General features: G+C 40.5%; 3 protein-coding genes across 7 annotated transcripts in view; 2 read left to right on the top strand and 1 right to left on the bottom strand.

Annotated features, from left to right (window-relative positions):
• The window catches only part of asap1b (ArfGAP with SH3 domain, ankyrin repeat and PH domain 1b), a 97,662-nt gene extending 91,594 nt beyond the window's left edge, over positions 1-6,068 (top strand). For all 5 annotated transcript variants that reach the window (XM_061965307.2, XM_061965306.2, XM_061965309.2 and 2 more), the window contains 5 exons: positions 243-321; positions 1,285-1,349; positions 1,413-1,942; positions 2,030-2,152; positions 5,051-6,068. In XM_061965307.2, the coding sequence (XP_061821291.1) occupies positions 243-321; positions 1,285-1,349; positions 1,413-1,942; positions 2,030-2,152; positions 5,051-5,125 (872 nt within the window). In that variant the 3' untranslated portion in view covers positions 5,126-6,068. The remainder of the gene's footprint in view (positions 1-242; positions 322-1,284; positions 1,350-1,412; positions 1,943-2,029; positions 2,153-5,050) is intronic.
• A 1,090-nt stretch (positions 6,069-7,158) lies between these two features.
• On the bottom strand, positions 7,159-11,331 carry eef1a1l3 (eukaryotic translation elongation factor 1 alpha 1, like 3). The gene is made up of 7 exons (XM_061965313.2): positions 11,110-11,331; positions 10,846-11,025; positions 10,146-10,442; positions 9,940-10,090; positions 9,631-9,887; positions 7,489-7,723; positions 7,159-7,432 (listed from the first exon to the last, which is right to left on the bottom strand). The coding sequence occupies exons 1-7, from the start codon at positions 11,251-11,253 to the stop codon at positions 7,329-7,331; spliced, it is 1,368 nt and encodes a 455-aa protein (XP_061821297.1). The 5' UTR covers positions 11,254-11,331; the 3' UTR covers positions 7,159-7,328.
• A 3,167-nt stretch (positions 11,332-14,498) lies between these two features.
• Positions 14,499-23,003, top strand: part of fam49bb (family with sequence similarity 49 member Bb) — a 35,314-nt gene continuing 26,809 nt past the window's right edge. Inside the window, exons 1-2 of the mRNA XM_061965314.1 lie at positions 14,499-14,635; positions 22,756-22,848. The gene's annotated coding sequence lies outside the window, so the exon portion shown is untranslated. The remainder of the gene's footprint in view (positions 14,636-22,755; positions 22,849-23,003) is intronic.

Raw genomic sequence — 23,003 nt, 5'->3', positions numbered from 1 at the left:
GTGTTGTGTGTCACACATGACAGGACGACACCTCGTAGTCGCACAATTTCCATGCGCCATCGCTTCATGGAAAGCTCAGCCAGACGTCCCTCACCCGCCCCTCCCATTGTTTTTTTATTATTTCTAAATCATCGCAGCATGTTGATTTATTCCATATTTATTTCACATTCATCTCTCGGTGTCCGAATGTGTTGAGATCCGTGGTGAATAACCTTTTTGTGGGCCGCTTGTCGATGCTTTAGGAAGTGACTCCACGCCTCCTCCTATCAACAAGATGTCTCCCGTTTCCAACAAGTTTGAAGGCATTCCTCAGCAGCAAAGGTAACATGGATGGATGCATGGATGGATGGATGGATAAATTGATACTGTACATAGATGGACGGTTGGGTAGATAGAGATGTAGGAGCATAGATCAGGGGTTCTTAACCTTTTTGACCTCGGAGCCCAACTTTTCCACTACAGAGGAGACTGGGACCCGCTCCAATATTAACACTGAATTGGTAATTTTACTCTTGAGTTTAATCAGATTTAATAATTAGATTTAACTCACTTACAGTTGAACAGGATAAACCTTGTGAGAATGATATGAAAGCATGTATTTATCACAAAGGCTTAGGTCAGGCTAATTACAAAATAAATACTAGGCAAATATACTGCAAGAAGGGACTCAAAAACTGATGAAAAATGTATTTGCATAGAATTACGCATTGCTAAATTAATAAATAATAATAATATATATGTTTAACTAAACTGTGACTAAAATGTAAGTGTAAATGAAAATATAGCTTTACCACTTTAGTCATAATTTTTGCGCTTAAGAAACTTCCCTCTTCTTTAGTTCCAGACTTCTTCTGTTTGTTTGAGATGGTCATTACTGTCACAAGTGGTGGAAAAGTGTATTACAACTGAGTACCGCTGCGGCCCATGCGGACCACAGCTGAAAAACATATATTTTTTGGCAACCCTCTAGTGGGCGCCCAATGGTTAAGAAACACTGGCGTAGATACATGGATGGATACAGAGATGGATGAAAACATAGCCGGATGGATAGATTGATGACACCTGCACTATTACAAGACTTGGATCAACGAATCAGCCTTTCCAAATGTAATACCATTTCTAATATTTTGGTGACAGGGTCAAAATATTGTTAGCATCATGAACAGTGTAATGCACCACAATAATAACACATATTGTGCATTATTTATGTGTAAAGGTGGATGGATTTCCAAGGAGATGCTTTTATTAGAGCATTAGATCTAATCAGGTGCTTTGATTTTGCAGCTCTACTTCCAGCAACACAAAGTCCACACTTGGTCCAAGGGTTCTTCCCAAACTACCTCAGAAAGGTGCGCTTAATATGATTTCAGTGTTTATTTGCGGTGCTTAAGCAGGGGTCCTTTTCTCTCCAGTGGCGTTGCGGAAGATTGACACTATCCACCACCCATCCATGGATAAACCTAGCCTTCCCCCAGAGGTCTTCCAAAAGTCTCCCACAGCAACAGACCCCCCCCAGAAGGCACCTCCCCCAGACAGGCCCCAGCCCAGCGACCTGCCCCCTAAGCCTCAGCCGTCCGAACTCCCGCCGAAGCCTGGAGAGCTCCCTCCCAAGCCGCAGCTCTCTGACCTCCCGCCTAAACCCCAGCTGGGAGACCTGCCGCCCAAACCGCAGCTCAAAGACCTCCCTCCAAAACCTCACCTGGCCGACATCCCACCCAAACCGGGTGCGGGCGAAACGCCTGCTAGGGCGTCTCTGGGCGACACAGTGACGAGGCCTCAGTCGCAGCCGCCGCCCCCGCCTCAACCTCATCCTCAAGACTCGCCGTCACCTAATCAGCCGGCCATCACGGCGCCGTCCCCGCAGCAGACCACTGAGGACACCAACGGGACCCCGCCGGGGACCTCAGAGACGCCAGTACCCCTTCCGAGGAAGATCAACGCGGTACTCACACATCCTTGTACATAGTGTATTGTTTGATAATTTCGTCACACACATGCATTCAGAAGCCTTTTATTTGGGCCACTCCAGGGGAAGAGCAAAGCGCGGCGCGTGAAGACCATCTACGACTGCCAGGCTGACAACGACGATGAACTCACCTTCGTGGAGGGCGAGGTGATCATCGTTACAGGGGAAGAGGACCAGGAGTGGTGGGTAAGTCTGGCGAACGCCCTTTTGATTGGTCAAAAGGCGGGTGACTACTGGATGCCATGTTTGCTTCCAACATTGAGCTAGCCACAGCTCGAGCTATGCGTACTCTGCACTTCCTCATTCGAAATATCTTTTAATTGAGTTTTTTTTGCTGTGTAAACATGCACATCCATACACATTTGACATACTTATTTTTTTGTTATTGATATATTTTATTGATTTTAATGATTACAAATATGCAAGCAAATCAACAGTCAATTTTGGATGTATGCATATATATATCAGTGACGTGCGGTGAGGTTCATGGCTGGTGAGGCACTGACTTCATCACAGTCAGATTTACAAACATATGAACCCTAAAGAGTATCTTACTTACCATTTGATTGGCAGCAGTTAACGGGTTATGTTTAAAAGCTCATACCAGCATTCTTTCCTGCTTGGCACTCAGCATCAAGAGTTGGAATTGGGGGTTAAATCACCAAAAATGATTCCCGGGCGCGGCGCCGCTGCTGCCCACTGCTCCCCTCACCTCCCAGGGAGTGATCAAGGGGATGGGTCAAATGCAGAGGACAAATTTCACCACACCTAGTGTGTGTGACAATCATTGGTACTTTAACTTAACTTTAACTTTACACATACAAACTGTAGCACACAAAAAAACACATTTAATTAAAAAAAACGTTATTATGGTCTTATAAATGAAGTCCATGCGCTGCTCCTTTTGAACAAAAGCATCGATAACTTGTTTATAGAAGTCTTCCTTATCTTTTTTCAGTTTTAAAAGTCTCTATCTCGATGGAGATCTTCCTTTAAGTATTACCTCATGCTTCGATTGAAAGTCCAGTTTAGAAAACTGTTTTATTTTAGATATGTAATCCTCCATGTTAATAGTCCAGGCAAGAGGAAAAAATAAACGATCGCTGCTAACTTTTGCTGATTGTTGTCACTTATTCTGCAGCCGAGTAGTCGCAAGAATGATCTCTGGGATCACTACCGCCCTCTACCACCAGGAGGCGGGATTACTGCGAGCCTCACCCAGTGCGTCTTTTGCAGCCGTTTTATGATTGCTCAGCACAAGAAATACGTTACACACATACAGTTGTTGACAAAATACACTGTACATTATATACCTCAGCTAACTAAACTATGGAAATGTATAATATAATTCATATAGCAATACGGTCTCACTGCACAGCAGGCCAGCAGTTAGCCGAGTCATTGCGTAATCCATGGCGAGGCTCAACTGGCTGCTGACTCACCGCAAGTCTCTTCTCAGTATTTGAACGGCAAATGTGAAAATTCAGCGATTTTGAATAAAAATAATCTAAAACTGGTGAAGTTAAATGGAAAATAACTTTATAGTATAATCACTGGATACATATAACAATTTAATTAATTTTTTTTCTTTTTAAATTTTTTTTCTTTCCATGATGGCACGTGAGGCCCTGCCTCCCCTGACTGCACGTCACTGATATATATATATACCGGTATATAAAATAGCACAGTGACGTGAAAAAGAGACGGCAGATCAACTGGTCTAAAAGGGGGTCTATTTAAAGGCTAGAGCAGTGTTTTTCAACCACTGTGCCGCGGCACATTAGTGTGCCGTGGGAGATTATCTAATTTCACCTATTTGGGTCAAAAATATTTTTTGCAAACCAGTAAATATAGTCTGCAAATAATGTGCCGTTGTTGAGTGTCGGTGCTGTCTCGATCTCGGCAGAGTAACTGTGTAATACTCTTCCATATCAGTAGGTGGCAGCCGCTAGCTAATTGCTTTGTAGATGTCGGAAACACGTTGTGTGAGACGACGATGGTTTGTCGTGATCATAATATGCAGGCGAATGTGGGAGGCAGTGTGCAGGTAAAAAGGTATCTAATGCTTAAACCAAAAATAAACAAAAGAGGAGTGCCCCTAAGAAAAGGCATTAAAGCTTAGGAAAGCCAATGCAGAACGAAACTAAAACTGAAATGGCTACAAAGTAAACAAAGACAGAATGCTCGACGACAGCAAAGACTTACTGTGGAGCAGAGACGGCGTCCACAAAGTACATCCGAACATGACATGACAATCGGCAATGTTCCCCACAAAGAAGGATGAAAACAACTGAAATATTCTTGATTGCTAAAACAAAGTAGATGCGGGGAATATCGCTCAAAGGAAGACATGAAACTGCTCCAGGAAAATACCAAAAAAAGAAAAAGCCACCAAAATAGGAGCGCAAGACAAGAACTAAAACACTACGCACGGGAAAACAGCAAAAAGGTCCAAATAAGTGACGGTGTGATGTGACAGTACACCTACTTTGAGACATGACCTATAGTGATGCATGCTTGGTTATGCTTTAAAGGTTATGGTTATGGTTTAAAGTCATATCCAACAATTCCGACAACGACTTTTTACTGTCTACTGAGTTTCATTTTTTAATGATTTCTGATGTTGGTGTGCCTCCGCATTTTTTCAAAGCCTTAGCTCAAAAAAGGTTGAAAAACACTGGGCTAGAGTATACAAAATGAGTTTTAGATGGGACTTCAATATTAGGCTCACATTTTAACATGCAAGCTTTGCCTGTTCACGTTAAAAAAATAAATCAAATTTACAGCTTCCATATCTGTAGATGATTGATGCACAGCTGGCAGAGCTTTATTTTAAGATTTTTAGCAAAGCCCACATTTTTTCCAAATAAAAATAAAGCTGCCATGAAGTGGTGGACGTAAACACGGGGGCATCATCTCGCTAAGGATGGGTAAGAGGTGGTATCATGTCCATGAGGAATTTCAAAAGTGTGTAGTGACATCGCTAACTAGTTAGTGGCCTGGCACGAACATGACAAAATATCCAGCCATTCACCTACCTACCGTTTACGTCCTCTTAATGACTCTTTTATTTTGTGCTTCCAGATCGGTCACGTTGAGGGCGAGCCGGACAGAAAGGGAGTCTTCCCTATGTCTTTTGTGCACATCCTGAGTGACTGACGGCGCCCCCATAAAAAGCCTTTGCACTACGCATCTTGTTCACTCCGTGGAGGAGCTGCTGTAAATAGCTCTTAAAAGAAACACACTTCCTGTGGCAAAGAGTGAGTTAAATAAGAATTAAAAAAGGCTCATCCATGCTGTACAAAGAATGTGCGTATCCTTACTCCAACAGTATTATCTTCACCCTATAATTAGTATTATATAGCACGGCCGTGACCCGAGCCACCCCCTCCCCCCAGCACTTATCTAAAGTCTACGTTAATGCTGTTACTGTGTATATAAATGTATGTAAATATATATATTTGTGTGTTAAGTGTACATACAAAAAAATGTACCAACGCGCTCTCCGGAGTATTGAACATCAGGGCAGGAGAGTTTTATCTGTATTCATTTGTCCTGGTGGGAGCGGCAAATAGGAATCTTGCATCCTTGTTCACCTCATGACTGACTGACGAGCCCCCCCCAATCCCCACACGCTTCATTAAATGTACTTCCTGTTTCTGCTTGCTTTGTGTGTACACGTGTTCTGGTTGTTTTACAGTATAGAAACCTGCTGCTAGCGTGTGGTGGAATATCCAAGCCTGTGGTTCACAAATTAAACCTTTGACCTTCCCCTCTTCCATCATGCACGGCGTGACTGGACTGCCCGGGACGCTCACCTCAGGGTTTGAAGAGCCACTATAGAAGGCATCCTGAAGCCACTATTACTAAGAATGGAGCAGTATTTCAACATTTCAGCAATAAACTCCACACATTTCACAACTTGTGTTCACAGTTGAGTGTCTTGTAAGGAAGAAAAAAAAAACACAAGCTTTAATTTTAGTATCATTCCACATGACTGGACTCAATACTTGTAGATTAAGAGACATGATGTAACGTCACCTGGTCCTCAATGTTTAGGAACAAAATCAACCCGTTGTATCATTAAAGTGCTGTACTTCAACTTGCCTCTGCCCTTTTACTTCAGACATTATGGTAATTCATTTTCCTATAATGCAAGATATTGTAAATTAAACTCTTGCTAAAACATTCTACACCAATACCTCAAAATGTTTGCTACACTCATTTGCGATTCAAACATGCAAGTTTATTTCAAAAGGGTAAATTTGAAATAGAATCCACAGTTCCTCACTGCTTAATCTGACACGTTTGAATAGGTTTCATGGTCACTTAAAAGCATCAGTTTTACCCCTTGTTCCCAAACACTAATGCTGCATAAACACAACCCAGTTTACTAAATCCAATCATATCTACTACATTCTAGGACTTCTATATACCATTACTATACCAGTTAAATCCCAGGCCAGCTCACATTTTATATATTCATTGCATGTTTAAGCAAAGACCTGTACAATATTTAGCATTGCTGCATACCAGCTTCAAAATAATATTGACACCCAATTTAAAATTTGACTTGGTTTTAACATTTTAATGCAATTGTGTAAAACATTTCATTATGCAAGTTTGTCATCAATTTCATTTTAGATTTCTCAAAATAAAATAACTTTAGTTGCATGTTCATTACATTTCCCAATAAGGTTTTTTGGTGGCTTTAAGTGTGCTTTAATTGTAGATATATTTTCTACAAGCCTTTTGCCATAACTATTAGTACAACAGGTTTTAGGCTAAATTGTACCAGGATAGGCAGCACAGTGGCACAGGGGTTAGTGCATGTGCCTCACAATACGAAGGTCCTGGATTCGATCCTCGGGACCTTTGTGTGGAGTTGGCAGTTGTCCGTGACGCCGTAGGTTGCCTCCGGGTACTCTGGCATCCTCCCACCTCCAAAAACATGCACCTGGGGATAGGTTGATTGGAAACACTAAATTGGCCCTAGTGTGTGAATGTGAGTGAATGTTGTCTGTTGGCCCTGCGATGAGGTGGCGACTTGCCCAGGGTGTACTCCGCCTTCTGCCAGAATGCAGCTGGGATAGGCTCCAGCACCCTCCGTGACCCCAAAAGGGACTAGCGGTAGAAAGTGGATGGATGTACCAGGATAAACATTTAGGAACAATTGCAAACAAACCAAAATGTAATTTCTTCCAATGTTTTATTTCCAGCAGCTCAACTACATTTCAACCAAAATACACTTTCTGCTGGAGTCAACGCTTAACATAAATACACTGCCATAACACAAATAACTTAAAACCAAAAAAAAAAGAAGTAGATTTTTCAAGCCATGCTATACCAGAACACTGGTAACTCATTTACTCTGTTGGGCTTTTGGTTTGAAGGAGTTGTCCTTCTCCACAGACTTTATGACACCCACAGCCACAGTTTGCTTCAGGTCTCTGGCAGCAAAGCGGCCTGTTGACAGATGGAAGTCAGTACGTACAAAGAACAAGAGATACATGTTGTCATACCTAATGGAGGGTAGGTGAAGAAGCTCTCCACACACATGGGCTTGATGGGGACCAGTTTGACGGTGGCACTGTCCCCAGACATGAGCAGCTGGGGGCTGTCCTCCAGCTTGTTCCCCGTGCGCCGGTCGATCTTCTCCTTGAGCTCGGCGAAGCGACAGGTTACGTGGGCCGTGTGGCAGTCGAGGACAGGGGAGTAGCCCGTTTTGATCTTGCCCGGATGGTTCAGGATGATCACCTGGGACGGACATTTGTAAACCCTATTACACATTTACCAATGACAAAAAAAAAATGCTTCCCAAAAACTGCTATAAAAAGGTTTTAAACAGTTAAGTTAAAACCTTAACAGTTTAAGGTGTGTTAAGTGTACATTAAAAAAATGTACCAATGTGCTATCTATAACACTGAACATAAGGGCAGGAGAGTTTTATCTGTATGCCCTGCTCTGTATCAGGCTAGTGCAGCCCTTTGAGAAATTTGTGATTAAGGGCTATAAGTAAACTTTGATACTTTAACACTTAAAATCCATGTTTACATCAGTTAACCTACACCAGACTGGATTTAAAAAAAAAAAAAAAAAAGCTAAAAAACCAACATTTTTAAAAAGCATAGCTTATTTTGATGTGTTTTTTTTATTACCATCCATCTTCTATCACATTACCATCTTGTTTTAATGCTTTCATATTTTTTTTTACTCTGTAGCACTTTGAGATTCGCTATTCAAATGTCAAGTGCGATACAAATAAAATTATATTTAAAGCAAAAACTGGATACTGAGACAAATATAAATTATTCAACTTGAACATGCATTTACTCCAAAAAGCCTGCTTAAAACTTGTACAATGACACCCCCAAATGAATACTTTAACATTGTAACCTTTATGAGCATGGATCTTTAAGTCTACTTAAAGCTCAACAGAAAACGTTTGCTGCATGCTTTGAATGGGCAAAAATATAGCACCATCTGGTGGACAAATTTAAAATGGCCAGTAGTCAAAATTAAAAAAATCTTAGAAGGTGGAGGTTTAGACTGTTCCAAAGGCATTATAAAATGGACTTTTTGGTAGCCTTAAAGTAATTTAGGAATTTTCCGAACATGCTGGCCTGAATGTTCAGGGTGAGAAGCAGAAATGTGGGATATGCAGTCGATTTTATATTTCCCATTCATTGTCAATGGGGAGAAAGTTAACAAATTTGGGAAAGGGAAAGCATGTTTTGCGTTCGATATGGGAAGCGCAGTGTTGGTTGAAATGTCAGAATCGGGTTTAAAATTGTTGAAATGCTTTTATTCATTTGAATGAGAATTCAATGGAAATTTGGTATACCGGGAATTTTTGAAAATATTGATATGAGCACACTTGTTTAGTGGGTTGGTTTGAATTTTTCCCAAATTGGTTTAGAAATTGACGTAGTAACCATTTGAATTGAGAATGGGTATTTTGGAATTCCTGTATTTTAGGAAAAATAAAATTGCTATTTGTTGCCCTGATTATGTGAAATGTTTAGATCGTGGAATGGGAGAATTTGTTAAATGTAAATTGAAAGCTTCAGCAAAAGTTGAAAATAGGGCTTCGGAAAACCAGGATTTCCCCATAGTTTCTGGAATTTTGTGGAACCTGGAAATGTGCTTGTTTCAATTACCAGGATACGTGGAATGTTTAAGGTCGAATGGTTTGAATAGGTTAAAATAATGCCCATTCAATTTTAATAGGAAAAATGTCCCGTAAAACTGGGAATTCTGGACATTTTTAGAAAAATCTTGAAGTCCCAACGATTCCTGAATAGGCTGAACATTTTGAAGTTTGAATGGTGTGAATTGCATGAAGTTATGCTGAGCCAACAAGTGTCAGAATAAAAATAATGAGTAGATGAAACATGGTGTAGAATCTTGTGTGAATGCTTGTAGCGTTCACACAATTACTAAGTCAAAATGGAAAAAAAATCCTGACCGCACCAAATGTCCATGTCCCCAGCATAATTTTATTTTATTTTATTTATTTATTTATTTATTTTTAAAAAGGCACATGTTCAAAGTGCCTTTTCAAAGAATATTGTAAAAAATATATATTACTTTAACTTGCATTGTCACTACAATAAAGCTAAAATTTGATAGTTTAGCATATTTCACATGAGTTCAGGACCAACCTGGGCCTCAAAGCTGCTGACGTCAGAGGGCGGGTCCTGCTGGGCGTTGCCAGCAACGTCCCCGCGGCGCAGGTTCTTGACGGACACGTTCTTAATGTTGAAGCCAACATTGTGTCCTGGCAGGGCAGTCTCCAAACCCTGGTGGTGCATCTCAATGGACTTGACCTCTGCAGTTACTTTAGCGGGGGAGAACATCAGTGTCATGCCAGGTTTGAGGACACCTGTTTCAATCTTTCCCACTGGAACGGTCCCAACACCTGCAGAGAAAAATATTAAGTGAGGGTCTCAATCTTTAACTTGCAGTCTTACCTCCTATCTTGTAGACATCTTGCAGAGGTAATCGTAAGGGTTTGTTGATGGTGCGTACAGGCGGTTGGATGGAGTCCAGCACCTCCAGAAGGGTTCTCCCACTCGTATTCCCTTCTCGCCGCCTTACCTTCCAGCCTTGGAACCAAGGCATCTGCAACACGACTCAAGTGCATCCATGAACGCCACACGCTTCCAATTTGGCTTACCCTCTGAGTGGCGGTGATCATGTTCTCGCCGGTCCACCCCGAGATGGGGATGAATGGCACGACGGCCGGGTCGTAGCCGATCTTCTTGAGGAAGCCGCTCACGGCCCGGACCACCTCGTCGAAGCGCTTCTGGCTGTACGGCGGCTCGGTCACGTCCATCTTGTTGACGCACACGATGATCTGCTTGACGCCCAGCGTGTAGGCCAGCAAGGCGTGCTCCCTGGTCTGGCCACTGCGAGACACGCCCGCCTCGAACTCTCCCTTTGCAGCCGACACCACCAGGAGGGCTACGTCGGCCTGGGACAGACTAAGATTAATACCACCATTTTGCTACCTTTATCATGTTTTGTACAGTTTTTAAATATGCTAAATAGTGTTTAGTACCACTTGATCACTCTTGTACCAGCAGTGAGACATGTACCACAGTTTGAGAACCAGTCATAGCATCCAGATTACATTGATGTCATTTACTTCTCATGGCCAGTAGAGGGCGTAATTGTATTACCAAGTGATGCGGATTTTTAGCTCCCCCCATCAGATACAAGAAACATAAAATTAGCTTTTAGGGGAAAAATGCAAACATCAGGCTGTTTTAAGACCATTTTTACCTGTGAAGTGCCCTTTATACAAATTTAACATGTTTAAAATGAGCTTTTAGGGGAAAAAGGCAAATATATAGATGTTTTAAGACCATTTTTACCTGTGAAGTGCCCGTTATCATGTTCTTAATGAAGTCACGGTGACCCGGGGCGTCAATAATGGTCATTGAGTAATTCTGGGTGTTAAATTTCAGCAGGGAAATGTCAATGGTGATGCCACGCTCACGCTCCGCTTTCAGCTTGTCCAGCACCCAGGCAAATTTGAAGGAACTCTTCCCCATCTAGACAAAAAAAAAAAAAAAAAAAAAGCACAAAAAAAAAGGTCAGAAGGCACATTCGCTGTAAAGTTCTCCATCTATTTTTACTTGCGCTGCAGCCTTCTCGAATTTCTCCAGCTTCCGCTGGTCAATGCCCCCGCACTTGTAAACCAGGTGGCCCGTGGTGGTGGACTTGCCGCTGTCCACATGGCCGATGATCACCAGGTTGACGTGGGTCTTGTCCTTCCCCATGATGGTCTGCAAGATTGTGGTCTCAGGTGTCCTCCTTACTCAGGTATTCTCTGTGGATTTGAATCAAGGGTTGCTCCTGTGTGGCGTCTTTATGCTATTGCCATAATTGAGGGCAGGTGTGCAGCCTAATTATGCCTAATTGGCCTCCAAAGATGCATTTAGCTCTAATCCCAATCAGTCTGTTGAAATGTCTTTTTTGTTTTTCACTGAAAAAGTAATAGCTTTTCTTATAATGGACTTTAGCAAGAAGGCTTTATCGGGCTGCAGTTACAACAATATCAATAATACTATGACATGATTACCAGCTGTAATGAACACTAATAGGTACACCTACTAATGTCTCCTAATGAGGTCCCTTTTTTTGATATCAAGTAGAAAAAACGTGATGTTATTTAAAAGTGCACACATTTTGTCATAAAACCGACGGGACACACAAGGTTACTATAGCGCTCCCTATCAAGAAGTATGTTCTAGATCAGTGGTTCTTAACCTTGTTGGAGGTACCGAACCCCACCAGTTTCATATGCGCATTCACCGAACCCTTCTTTAGTGAAAAATAAAATGTTTTTTTTTTCAAATTCAAGACAAAGTTATATATTTTTGGTAACACTTTAGTATGGGGAACATATTTTAAGTAACAAGACTTAATTTAGAGGTATGTGGACACTAGGGGAACATATTCTAAGTAATAAAGACTTAATTTAGAGTTATTTGGTTAGGGTTAGAGGGTTAGGGCCAGGGTTAGAGGGTTAGGGTTATAATAAGGCCATGCCAAATAAGGCATTAATAAGTACTTAATAATGACTAGTTAAGAGCCAATATGTTACTAATTTGCATGTTAATAAGCAACTAATTAATGGTGAATATGTTCCCCATACTAAAGTGTTACCATGTTTTTTTACTGGTGCATAAAATGAACCGTGCATGAACATCACCTTGTTCAAACAACAAAACCAACACAGTGCATAAACTCACAACAAATTACACACCTGCGAATCAGTCAACTAGCTGTTGCCGTATCCGTAATACGCCGATTGGGAGAAGTTTGTATTTACACGATGAGTCGGGTGTGTTTTGACCTCCGCCGAACCCCTGAGGCCGACTCACCGAACCACTAGGGTTCGATCGAACCCAGGTTAAGAACCACTGTTCTAGATAAAGTGGAATGAATCCACTAGTTCAGGGGTCGGCAACCCGCGGCTCTAGAGCCGCATGCGGCTCTTTAGCGCTGCCCTAGTGGCTCTCTGGAGCTTTTTCAAAAAATTTATGAAAAATGGAAAAAGATGAGGGGAAAAAAATATATTTTTGTTTTAATATGGTTTCTGTAGTAGGACAAACATGACACAAACCTCCCTAATTGTTACAAAGCACACTGTTTATATTAAACATGCTTCACGGGTTCGAGTATTTGGCGAGCGCCGTTTTGTCCTACTAATTTTGGCGGTCCTTGAACTCACCGTAGTTTGTTTACATGTATAACTTTCTCTGACTTTCTAGGACGTGTTTTATGCCACTTCTTTTTCTGTCTCATGTTGTGCACCAAACTTTTAAGGTTGTGCATGAAAGGTGAGTTTTGTTGATGTTATTGACTTGTGTGGAGTGCTAATCAGACATATTTGGTCACTGCGTGACTGCAAGCTAATCGATGCTAACAGGCTATTTAGGCTAGCTATATGTACATATTGCATCATTATGCCTCATTTGTAGCTATATTTGAGGTCATTTAGTTTCCTTTAAGTCCTCTTAATTCCATGACACACTATCTGTATGTAATATGGCTTTTAATTTTTTGCGGCTCCAGACAGATTTGTTTTTGTATTTTTGGTCCAAAATGGCTCTTTCAACATTTTGGGTTGCCGACCCCTGCACTAGTTGAACAGTAGTGTATTGCAGGGGTCCCCAACCTTTTTTTTTTTTTCGAACAGGGACCGGTTTAATATATGCATTATTTTCACGGACCGGCTTTCCTCATGTGGCAAATAAAAACAGCCAAAAAAATGAGCATGAAAAATCAAACCACCATAACTTTGGCTACAATCTGGCACATTAACATTTTATATGTTCATTAATGTGCATTGTCCCATGTGCAATAACCATTGGCGTTGTTAGGCCTATTTTAGGGGGGCTCAAGCCCCCCTAAAATGTTCTTAAGCCCCCCTAAATAATTTGGTGTTATATATTTTTTTAATTTTTTTTTACAAATGCATGCCGACATATTCATTAGAAAGTGGCCCGAATATGAGTTTAAATAAATAATCATATAACCTGTTATTATTCACTCAGTTTCCCCTCACTTCATAGCGTAAGGTAGAGAGCCCCTTTAGTGCGTCGGTATCCAATCCATTCCACTTGTTCATATAGAAAATGCTCACATCATTCAAATTCCAGTCCGCATATTCTCTGCGACCTTGCTTGCGGTCCTGTAGGTGTACGAAGCACATTATCTTCCTTTACACTGAGTGAAGCTGCACGAAACCTTGTGTGTGCAATTGTAAATAATTTAGTTTTTAAGTTTTGTGTTTCTTGTAGAATCTATATAAAGTAATATACATTAGCCTATTGTTAAAATAATGACAAAAACATCATTAAATATATTTGTTTTATTGTATTGTTACATTAATAGCTGTTGTATTATTATAGGATGGTTTGTTAAACATTTCATAAGATTTTCAGAGGTAGGAAAAACCAAGACATTTAATATAAAATGTAAAATGAATAAATACATGAAAAGAAAAAGAAAAAAATGGTTAAAAGCCATCGTCCCGGGGAGCATTTCATTTCGTCCCGTGCATTTTTAAAGAATAATAATAATAACAATGAATAATTTCTAAGTCTTTGTTAGCCGTTTGTGAAGTTGTGTGCTTGTGTACGTTCGCTCGCATCCTGTGCATCTCCTGGGGGCTAAGCCCCCCCTGTCCTTAAAAGCTAGTGACGCCCCTAGCAATAACAAAGGAGTTGTAATATACATCTGTTAACAAGCGTATTGGTGTGTTTAGTGGGACAGGCAAAAGTTAAGTCGGAGAAATGTGGTAGTTTATAAATGTATTAATGTTTCTGTGCGGCCCGGTACTGGTCCCCGGACCAGGGGTTGGTGACCCCTGGTGTAATGTACGGAAGCCATGATGCAAATAGAGGAGTGTGTCTAGTAGGCCATAATGGTCTAGACAGGGGGGCGGAGTTACGTTGAGTAATGGTACAAGGTGAGGTCCTCGGTGTCGAGTTGAACAAAACGAGCCCCCCTTGTGGGCTTGACGCCGATGACGCTCAATCACTAACCCGGAAATGGCAAATGGCTTTTCTTCTTGTGCTCGGAGGAGCTCTGACCGCCGCTGCCTTCCTTTAAAAGCGTGTCGTCCAGCCGCGTCTCTCCGCTAGTGACGAGGTAAGACAAACAACTTCAATCCCCATACCGGCAAATGATAATAAAGTTGTTGTTTAGCCACGCACCGGTTGCCATTCATTCAATGCTCACAATTGTATGGCCGCGGGTCAAATAAACGATGAATCACGAGCGGTTTTCCGGCCACATCCCATTTTTAACTAGTGATGCACATTTTTAATTATTCCTTCATTAAAGCTTTAAATATTACATTCACGCCAAATTAGCCGTTAAGTGGTTATATTTTTAACGACATATCGCCTCGTTTTTGCTCCCGTTTGCATGTGATAAAATTGACCTCATTTTACCAACACAGTCCGATGCCTGCAAAATGTAATAACTAATCCTATTAATTTTACACTTCCAAACAAACTTTATGTATTGGACGAGTTTACAAGCAGCACACTGTGACAGCTGGGATGATTTAAAATAATCATGATGATGAGGATTTAGCTGCTTGGGGTTTGTTTTGATGTGTTTGTGTCCTAGTAAACTGGATGGAAGTTGTTTTAAAATGGATTCTGGTACTGTGGAAAGACCAACATTTGTGGAAAAAAAATTAAAAGTTTTTACTAGTATGTACTATTTTGACAAATTGAGTTTACACCATTTTGAAGCATAAAATTGTATTTAATAATAATAATAATAATACATTTTATTTGGTATAGCGCTTTTCAGAGTACTCAAAGACGCTTTACAGGATAAATTTTTTTTAAATATAAAGCAGTTCAAAGTAATAATATAAAATACAGGAAATATAAAAGCAGTACATTGTAAAATACATAATAATACAGGACATTTACAAGACAGGGCACAGAACACTAATCACTGGTTAAAAGCAGATCTGAATAGGTGTATTTTGAGAAGGCTTTTGAAGGTCTGAGCAGTCACAGATGGGTTTGGGAAGAGAGTTCCAGAGGGTGGGAGCAGCGATGGAGAAGGCTCTATCACCCCAGGTCCGGAGCTTGGTTCTGAGTGGTGGGGAGAGGAGGTTGGCATCAGAGGAGCGGAGGCTGCGTGAAGCAGGTTGGTGAGGTAGCAGGGGGCCTGGTTGTGGAGGGCTTTGTGGGTGAGGAGGAGGATTTTAAAGTGGATCCGGTGAGGAACGGGGAGCCAGTGGTGTTTCTGAAGGACTGGGGGACTTAAGCGGGGGATTTCCAAATTGCAAGCAAGGTGGTAGACATATATTTAAATATATTGATTAGAATTATACATAACCCAGTTCAAATGATAGATTATTTCAGTTGATAAATTACTTGTGAGTAAAGGCCACATGTTCCAAGGTAAACCATTTTTAAATGGTAAATGGGTTATACTTGTATAGCGCTTTTCTACCTTCAAGGTACTCAAAGTGCTTTGACTCTATTTCCGCATTCACCCATTCACACACCCATTCACACACTGATTTTAGATTTTAGTAGTATTTTGATGTTTTGAACGACATTCATTTATTTGTTGCTAGTGGAGGTTTTGTAAAAGAGTGTCTATAGGGTCTGATTACTCGCTAAATATAACTACAGAGCTGCTAAGTTGGCAACACCAATTCCTTTTGGTACCCCTTCTTACTCTCTGGCAGACCAGGTGCGTGTTATGTGTTTATAAACGATTAACAGGTACCACCAAATGTATTTGCGGTTAAAATTTAATTTCAAGTCCTTTGAGGTACTTGCAAAGTGTTACGTGGTGAGTACAGTACTTTTACAGTAAAAGTACATTGCAAATGTGTTCCCAAGAGGTGCCTCGACATTATGTAACTGTCCACTATATATGTCAGTATGTTTTATGATTTTATTTGATGTGTATTCTCTGCCTTCTGCAGAATGCATTTGAGCTTTGCACCGCAGCAGCAGCAGTTGTCTGCAAAAGTCGACTGCATTTCCGTCCTCAGCCAACTCTGAAAGTGGAAGTGAAAACGTTCACAAAATCCTATTAGCATATTGGGCAAACTGATGCAACATTTTTTCATCTCAAAGGCCGCTCTGTCAAATGTGAGCTTGTGGAAATTAACACGGCTCTTGCTACGCTATCATTGATTAACCAAGTAGGAAAAACACCCCTGAAATATTAATTTGGAAACTGTTTTTTTTTTCCTTTTAAAGTCGATGAAGCTTGCAAGTTGTGGGTAGAGATTACAGATGCTTGCGTCACGTTCAACTGTTATCTTTTGTCCTAGTGTTGCTGTGGCATAAAACAACTCGTCCAGGTGAGTTTTGTTATTAACCTGGCTTTTATGCAGGGGTTCCTAATGTTGTGACCACTGTGAGCATCTTGCACTTGAGTTTTTCCTGCAGTATCATGGTAGCTAGTGTGAATTATTCATTATTTTCCATGCTCCTGCTAAAGTACTTCCCCAGGCTACTCGGGTGTCATTCTAGCACTGACCAACACAACAATGAGTAGCAAGAAGTCTCGCCGCTAGAAACATTTCGACTGGTCTGTCTCCTGCGGAGTGAACGTCTCAAAGATGCTAAGAGGGGTACCCATAATGTGACCGTGCAGCTTGTGAGCGCACCCACTGAGCCCCTGGTCGGATTACGCTAAAATATTCCTGCTATGAATGCCCAGGTGGTGGGCGGTGCAGTGCAACACACAAAGTGCTCACTGCACCGGCACGGTTTGTCCAACTCCAGGACTACTACAACAAAGGAGTATTTTGGTCAAATTGCAAAAACGTTGTATTACATGAACATTTTCATGCAGTTTGTCAGGTTAATATTAAAATACTCACACTGATGTCAAACCCGTCTTTACCACACATTCATTTACAAACCCCGTTTCCATATGAGTTGGGAAATTGTGTTAGATGTAAATACAAACGAAATACAATGATTTGCTGTAAAGACAACATATTTGATGTTCAAACTGATAAACATTTTTTTTTTTTTGCAAATAATCATTAACTTTAGAATTTGATGCCAGCAACACGTGACAAAGAAGTTGGGAAAGGTGGCAATAAATACTGATAAAGTTGAGGAATGCTCATCAAACACTTATTTGGAACATCCCACAGGTGAACAGGCAAATTGGGAACAGGTGGGTGCCATGATTGGGTATAAAAGTAGATTCCATGAAATGCTCAGTCATTCACAAACAAGGATGGGGCGAGGGTCACCACTTTGTCAACAAATGCGTGAGCAAATTGTTGAACAGTTTAAGAAAAACCTTTCTCAACCAGCTATTGCAAGGAATTTAGGGATTTCACCATCTCCGGTCCGTAATATCATCAAAGGGTTCAGATAATCTGGAGAAATCACTGCACGTAAGCAGCTAAGCCCGACATCAGTGTGTAAAGGATATCACCACATGGGCTCAGGACCACTTCAGAAACCCACTGTTAGTAACTACAGTTGGTCGCTACATCTGTAAGTGCAAGTTAAAACTCTCCTATGCAGGGCGAAAACCGTTTATCAACAACACCCAGAAACGCCGTCGGCTTCGCTGGGCCTGAGCTCATCTAAGATGGACTGATACATATTGGAAAAGTGTTCTGTGGTCTGACGAGTCCACATTTCAAATTGTTTTTGGAAACTGTGGACGTCGTGTCCTCCGGACCAAAGAGGAAAAGAACCATCCGGATTGTTATAGGCGCAAAGTTGAAAAGCCAGCATCTGTGATGGTATGGGGGTGTATTAGTGGCCAAGACATGGGTAACTTACACATCTGTGAAGGCGCCATTAATGCTGAAAGGTACATACAGGTATTGGAGCAACATATGTTGCCATCCAAGCAACGTTACCATGGATGCCCCTGCTTATTTCAGCAAGACAATGCCAAGCCACGTGTTACATCAACGTGGCTTCATAGTAAAAGAGTGCGGGTACTAGACTGGCCTGCCTGTAGTCCAGACCTGTCTCCCATTGAAAATGTGTGGCGCATTATGAAGCCTAAAATACCACAACGGAGACCCCGGACTGTCGTACAACTTAAGCTGTACATCAAGCAAGAATGGGAAATAATTCCACCTGAGAAGCTTAAAAAATGTGTCTCCTCAGTTCCCAAACGTTTACTGAGTGTTGTTAAAAGGAAAGGCCATGTAACACAGTGGTGAACATGCCCTTTCCCAACTACTTTGGCACGTGTTGCAGCCATGAAATTCTAAGTTAATTATTATTTGCAAAAAAAAAAAAGTTTATGAGTTTGAACATCAAATATGTTGTCTTTGTAGTGCATTTAACTGAATATGGGTTGAAAATGATTTGCAAATCATTGTATTCCGTTTATATTTACATCTAACACAATTTCCCAACTCATATGGAAACAGGGTTTGTACTTGTGGGAGCCCACCAATAATAATTTAAGCGCAACTTGTTCTCATAAATGCATTAATGTGGCAATTTTAGCAATGGTAGCTTGTTGTTACAACTCCCGTACAGTATATGACATTGTGATGCTGCTTGTTAACACACCTCATTCTCACCTGGTCTGCCAGAGAATAAAAAGAGGCAGGAGGCATCTGTGATGTTCATTAATCAACTTAAATTAGGCGAGTATTTACATGCCACTCTTTTTCCCTGAGTCAGGCTTAGACCTGACTCAGGGAAAAGGACGACCCTGCCATGCAGAGTCCGACAGGATATGGAGGGTATAGCATGGAGGGGGGTGTACCTGGGACGCTAGGTACACCGTTGAGCCCTCTGGAGACGTCGTGGGCTTCAATCAACGAAACGTCGATGAAGCAGGGTGCCCACCCGAAGACCCCAATGACATACTTACCCTCCCTTTCACCACTCCACACCAACTGCTACCGTCAAGATTGTTCCTACTTACCAAAGGGATTAAAACATCTAGTTCTATTTGCTTTACCAAAATAGTGATTTGTAGAGAATTTTTTTAAGTTTTATTTGACACTTTTGGAGACTTTAATATGAAAACAAGTACCGCTCTTCTCAACGAGCAGTTGTTTTTTGCAAGAGTGACCTGGCCAAGAGGGCAGCAAAAACAGGTTTCATAAATACATTGAACAACAACAACAACAAACAGAAGCAGTCACACACTATAGTTATAAGTACAAATTACTTAAAACATAAACATGAAGAAACGCAATAGGTTAAATGAAATATTTCAGTAAAAAAATATTAAACACAAGTCCAGTTTCTCCATCCTTTAAAATGGCCTGAAGTTTCCCCTAAAAGTGATAAGTTCAGGTAGCCTCAGATCCTTTTGTAGTTCATTCCATGACAATGGAGCAGCAAATCTGAATACTTTTTTTTTAAATCAAGATTTGTGTTGGCTCTAGGAACCAACATGCCAAGGATGTCCTCTGACCGCAAACCGTAGCGATTGGAGTCTCTACACATAAAATAACATAAATAAGGGGGAAAAAGACCAAGAAGTGATTCATATATAAAAACCATCCATTGATAAAATCTGCGGACTGACAAAGATGGACAGTTTGCCGTACCATAATGACCAACATTAAAATACAGTAGAGTAGTAGGCCGAAGTTTTCATTAAAAACAAGGCAGAGGTTTTATTTAACAAGTATATTTAATATTTTGGCAATTGTAACATTACACACAGTTTGAACAGTAACTACCACAGTTTGAGAATCACTGCTTTATATGCAATAATACATTTGCATTTTTAATATCCTTTTTTATTGCATATATGTAAGATTTTATAGGATAATTGGTACTGTATCGATTCAAATTGGAAAGGGTACCATCACTATATATCTTTCTATCGTAATTTTATGACTATTTGCTTGAAAAGACTTGTTTTTCTCTTTGTAATATTTTTTTTTTTTGTACAAATATAAGACTATAGGACTCTATTTTTGTAATATTTTCTCATAATACAGTATGATTTTAAAAAGTTGTTCTCATAATGTTTTAATATGAATGAATTTGCATAGAAATGCTTATTACTTTCTGCTTAAAATACATCCTAATAATTAAATATAATTCTGATTTCCATTCACGTAATATTTTAACTTTTCTCTGTTTTAACTTTTTTTTTTAAATAATATATTGTTTCACTCAGCGTCCAATTTGATCGCCGCTCTGTCATGGCTTATACCGCTCACAGCCACTCGGGGGGGCAATTTTACATGATATCTGCATATTGCTATGTAATACTTGGGAATGGGTACCTTTTCACATTTCAACTGATACGGTACCAATTCCCGGTACTTTGGAATCACCGGTATTCAGCTGTACTAATTTTCGGTACTTTTGTGTGTAGTCATCTGTTAATATGTTAAGCCATTCTTTTTCATTTGTCCTTCAGTTTTATAGTCAGGAAGTAGTCTTTGTTGTTAAGTTGAATGTTCCAATATTGTCTTTTGTTGAGCCCTACTTAGTGTTTATTCTGTATGTTTTATATTACACACCAGCTGTTTGAATGTAGCGGGCATCTTAGTTGTAGTTTGGATTACCAAAATTTGGAGATATTTAAATAGCCATGTATAATTGCTCATGCTAATCAGTAGCATGTATATGATATATCCAAATTTACATCAAGATGCTTTACTAGCTTTGTTTGTCCAGCAATTGCTTAAGACCATGCCAAGTTGGCAACCGGATGTTACATCACACGCAACAATGGTATCGAAATATGGTACCATTTGAGTTCATATGAATTGATACACGGTAGTGGTGACGGACTTTGTTGGTTTATTTATTCTTATTTCTTTCAGCATTAATGCAAAGAGGCAAATTGACCCCAACAGTATTTTATGTCATTTACTGTTTCCATGTTGGATAGAAGAAACGTGCACACACCAAAGAGTGCACACATTATCATGCGGTGCTGCAGAATGGAGCTTTATTGATCCCTCTCTGCTCGTCTAATGCTCCTTTATTTGCATCAACTTCCTCTCCATCATTGCACCTTATTTCCATTTTACTTACAGGAAGGGGTGGGGGTACTATTCTTGTTTTAAATTTTTTAATAATGTTGTAGATGGCCATGGCTGCTGCTTCTTCTCGAAGTGTGCATTTCCTGCATGTCCCTTCTTGCCCATGAAGCGCTGATCAGCACACAGTTGAGGTGATGACGTGAAGCACTTGAGTCCGACTGAGCAAACCAACCTCAATCCCTCCCGCCATAGCCCGTGGAAGACCTGTATAGAAGAGTCTTTTAAGTCTTCTAGCAGGCTTTAAACTATTTCTTTATTGTTATTTTATGTATTTTTTGCATTAAAACTGTTGACATACTTGTGTGAATTTCTCATATTCACTCACTGGACTATTTATTAGGCATGTAATAGGCTCTAATGCAGGGGTCGGGAACCTTTTTGCCTGAGAGAGCCATGAAAGTCAAATATGTTTAAATGTATTTCCGTGAGAGCCATATAATATTTTTTAACACTGAATAAAACTAAATGCGTGCATTTTTAAGTAAGACCAACATTTTTAGAGTATTATAAGTATCTTATTCTTTTAAATAACATTGTTATTCTGAAGCTAACCAATAATAAATAAAATACTTCTTACCATTAATGCGACTTCTTGAACAGGTGCAGTAGAAAACGAATGGATGGATTCAAATACATGAGAATTTTTTATATTTTGAACGTTATTTTTAACACTGTGATTACCAGCGGAATTATTCATTACATATCGTGTTAAGCAATGTCAGCTAAGATCGATCTGAGAGCCAGATGCAGTCATCAAAAGAGCCACATCTGGCTCGAGAGCCATAGGTTCCCTACCCCTGCTCTAATGCAAAGAAGTTATGTTATAAAAAAGACAAGAAAACGCTTCAAAGCAACTCCTTCTTCATCCCAAGACTTGACATCATGACTTTTAATTAGTAGTCTTGATTGTTATCTTGACTCCCGTGATGTCCTTGGCCTCAGATGATTCCTCTGCACTGCTTCAGGCTAGTTGTCTATTTTGCATGGGGGGGAATAATTTTACAATATCTTGGCCATATTTTGGTGTTGATCCTGGAACAAAATGAGTGTGAACGATGGTAGTGGTCCCTCGTTGGTGGCAGTGGGGAGCTTTGTAGAAATCGGAAGTGACTCAGAGGAAGTGTTGCACAATAGGAAGTGTTTCTGTGTGTGTGGGTGAGTGTTTGTTCCTCTCCATGTTTCACAAGGCATCGCATGACAAGAACACACACTTAGCATGCTATGTGCAACTCTTATGTTGACATTATTGGCTTGTCTTCCACAGGCTGACCTCTGCTGGAGGATTGACACCAGAGGCCAGCTGCCAGGCCCGGCCTCCCTGCTCCTGACCATTGTTCTACAGCAAGGCTGCTAGCGGGTAACCCCTCTTCTCCTCCATTTTAAAGCTTTACCATGTACCGTCAGTTTTATATGATCGGAATTTGGAGTGCATGAGAAAGTAAGAAGGAAAGCGTAGCTCTCTTTGCCCACATGATCATTTATGAACACGTATATTAGACACAACCAATGTTG

This window comes from Nerophis lumbriciformis, linkage group LG07 (assembly GCF_033978685.3).
Source record: "Nerophis lumbriciformis linkage group LG07, RoL_Nlum_v2.1, whole genome shotgun sequence".
NCBI lineage: Eukaryota > Metazoa > Chordata > Actinopteri > Syngnathiformes > Syngnathidae > Nerophis > Nerophis lumbriciformis.
The sequence above is the reverse complement of the archived record's forward strand: the minus strand, read 5'-3'. Positions and strand labels throughout refer to the sequence as shown.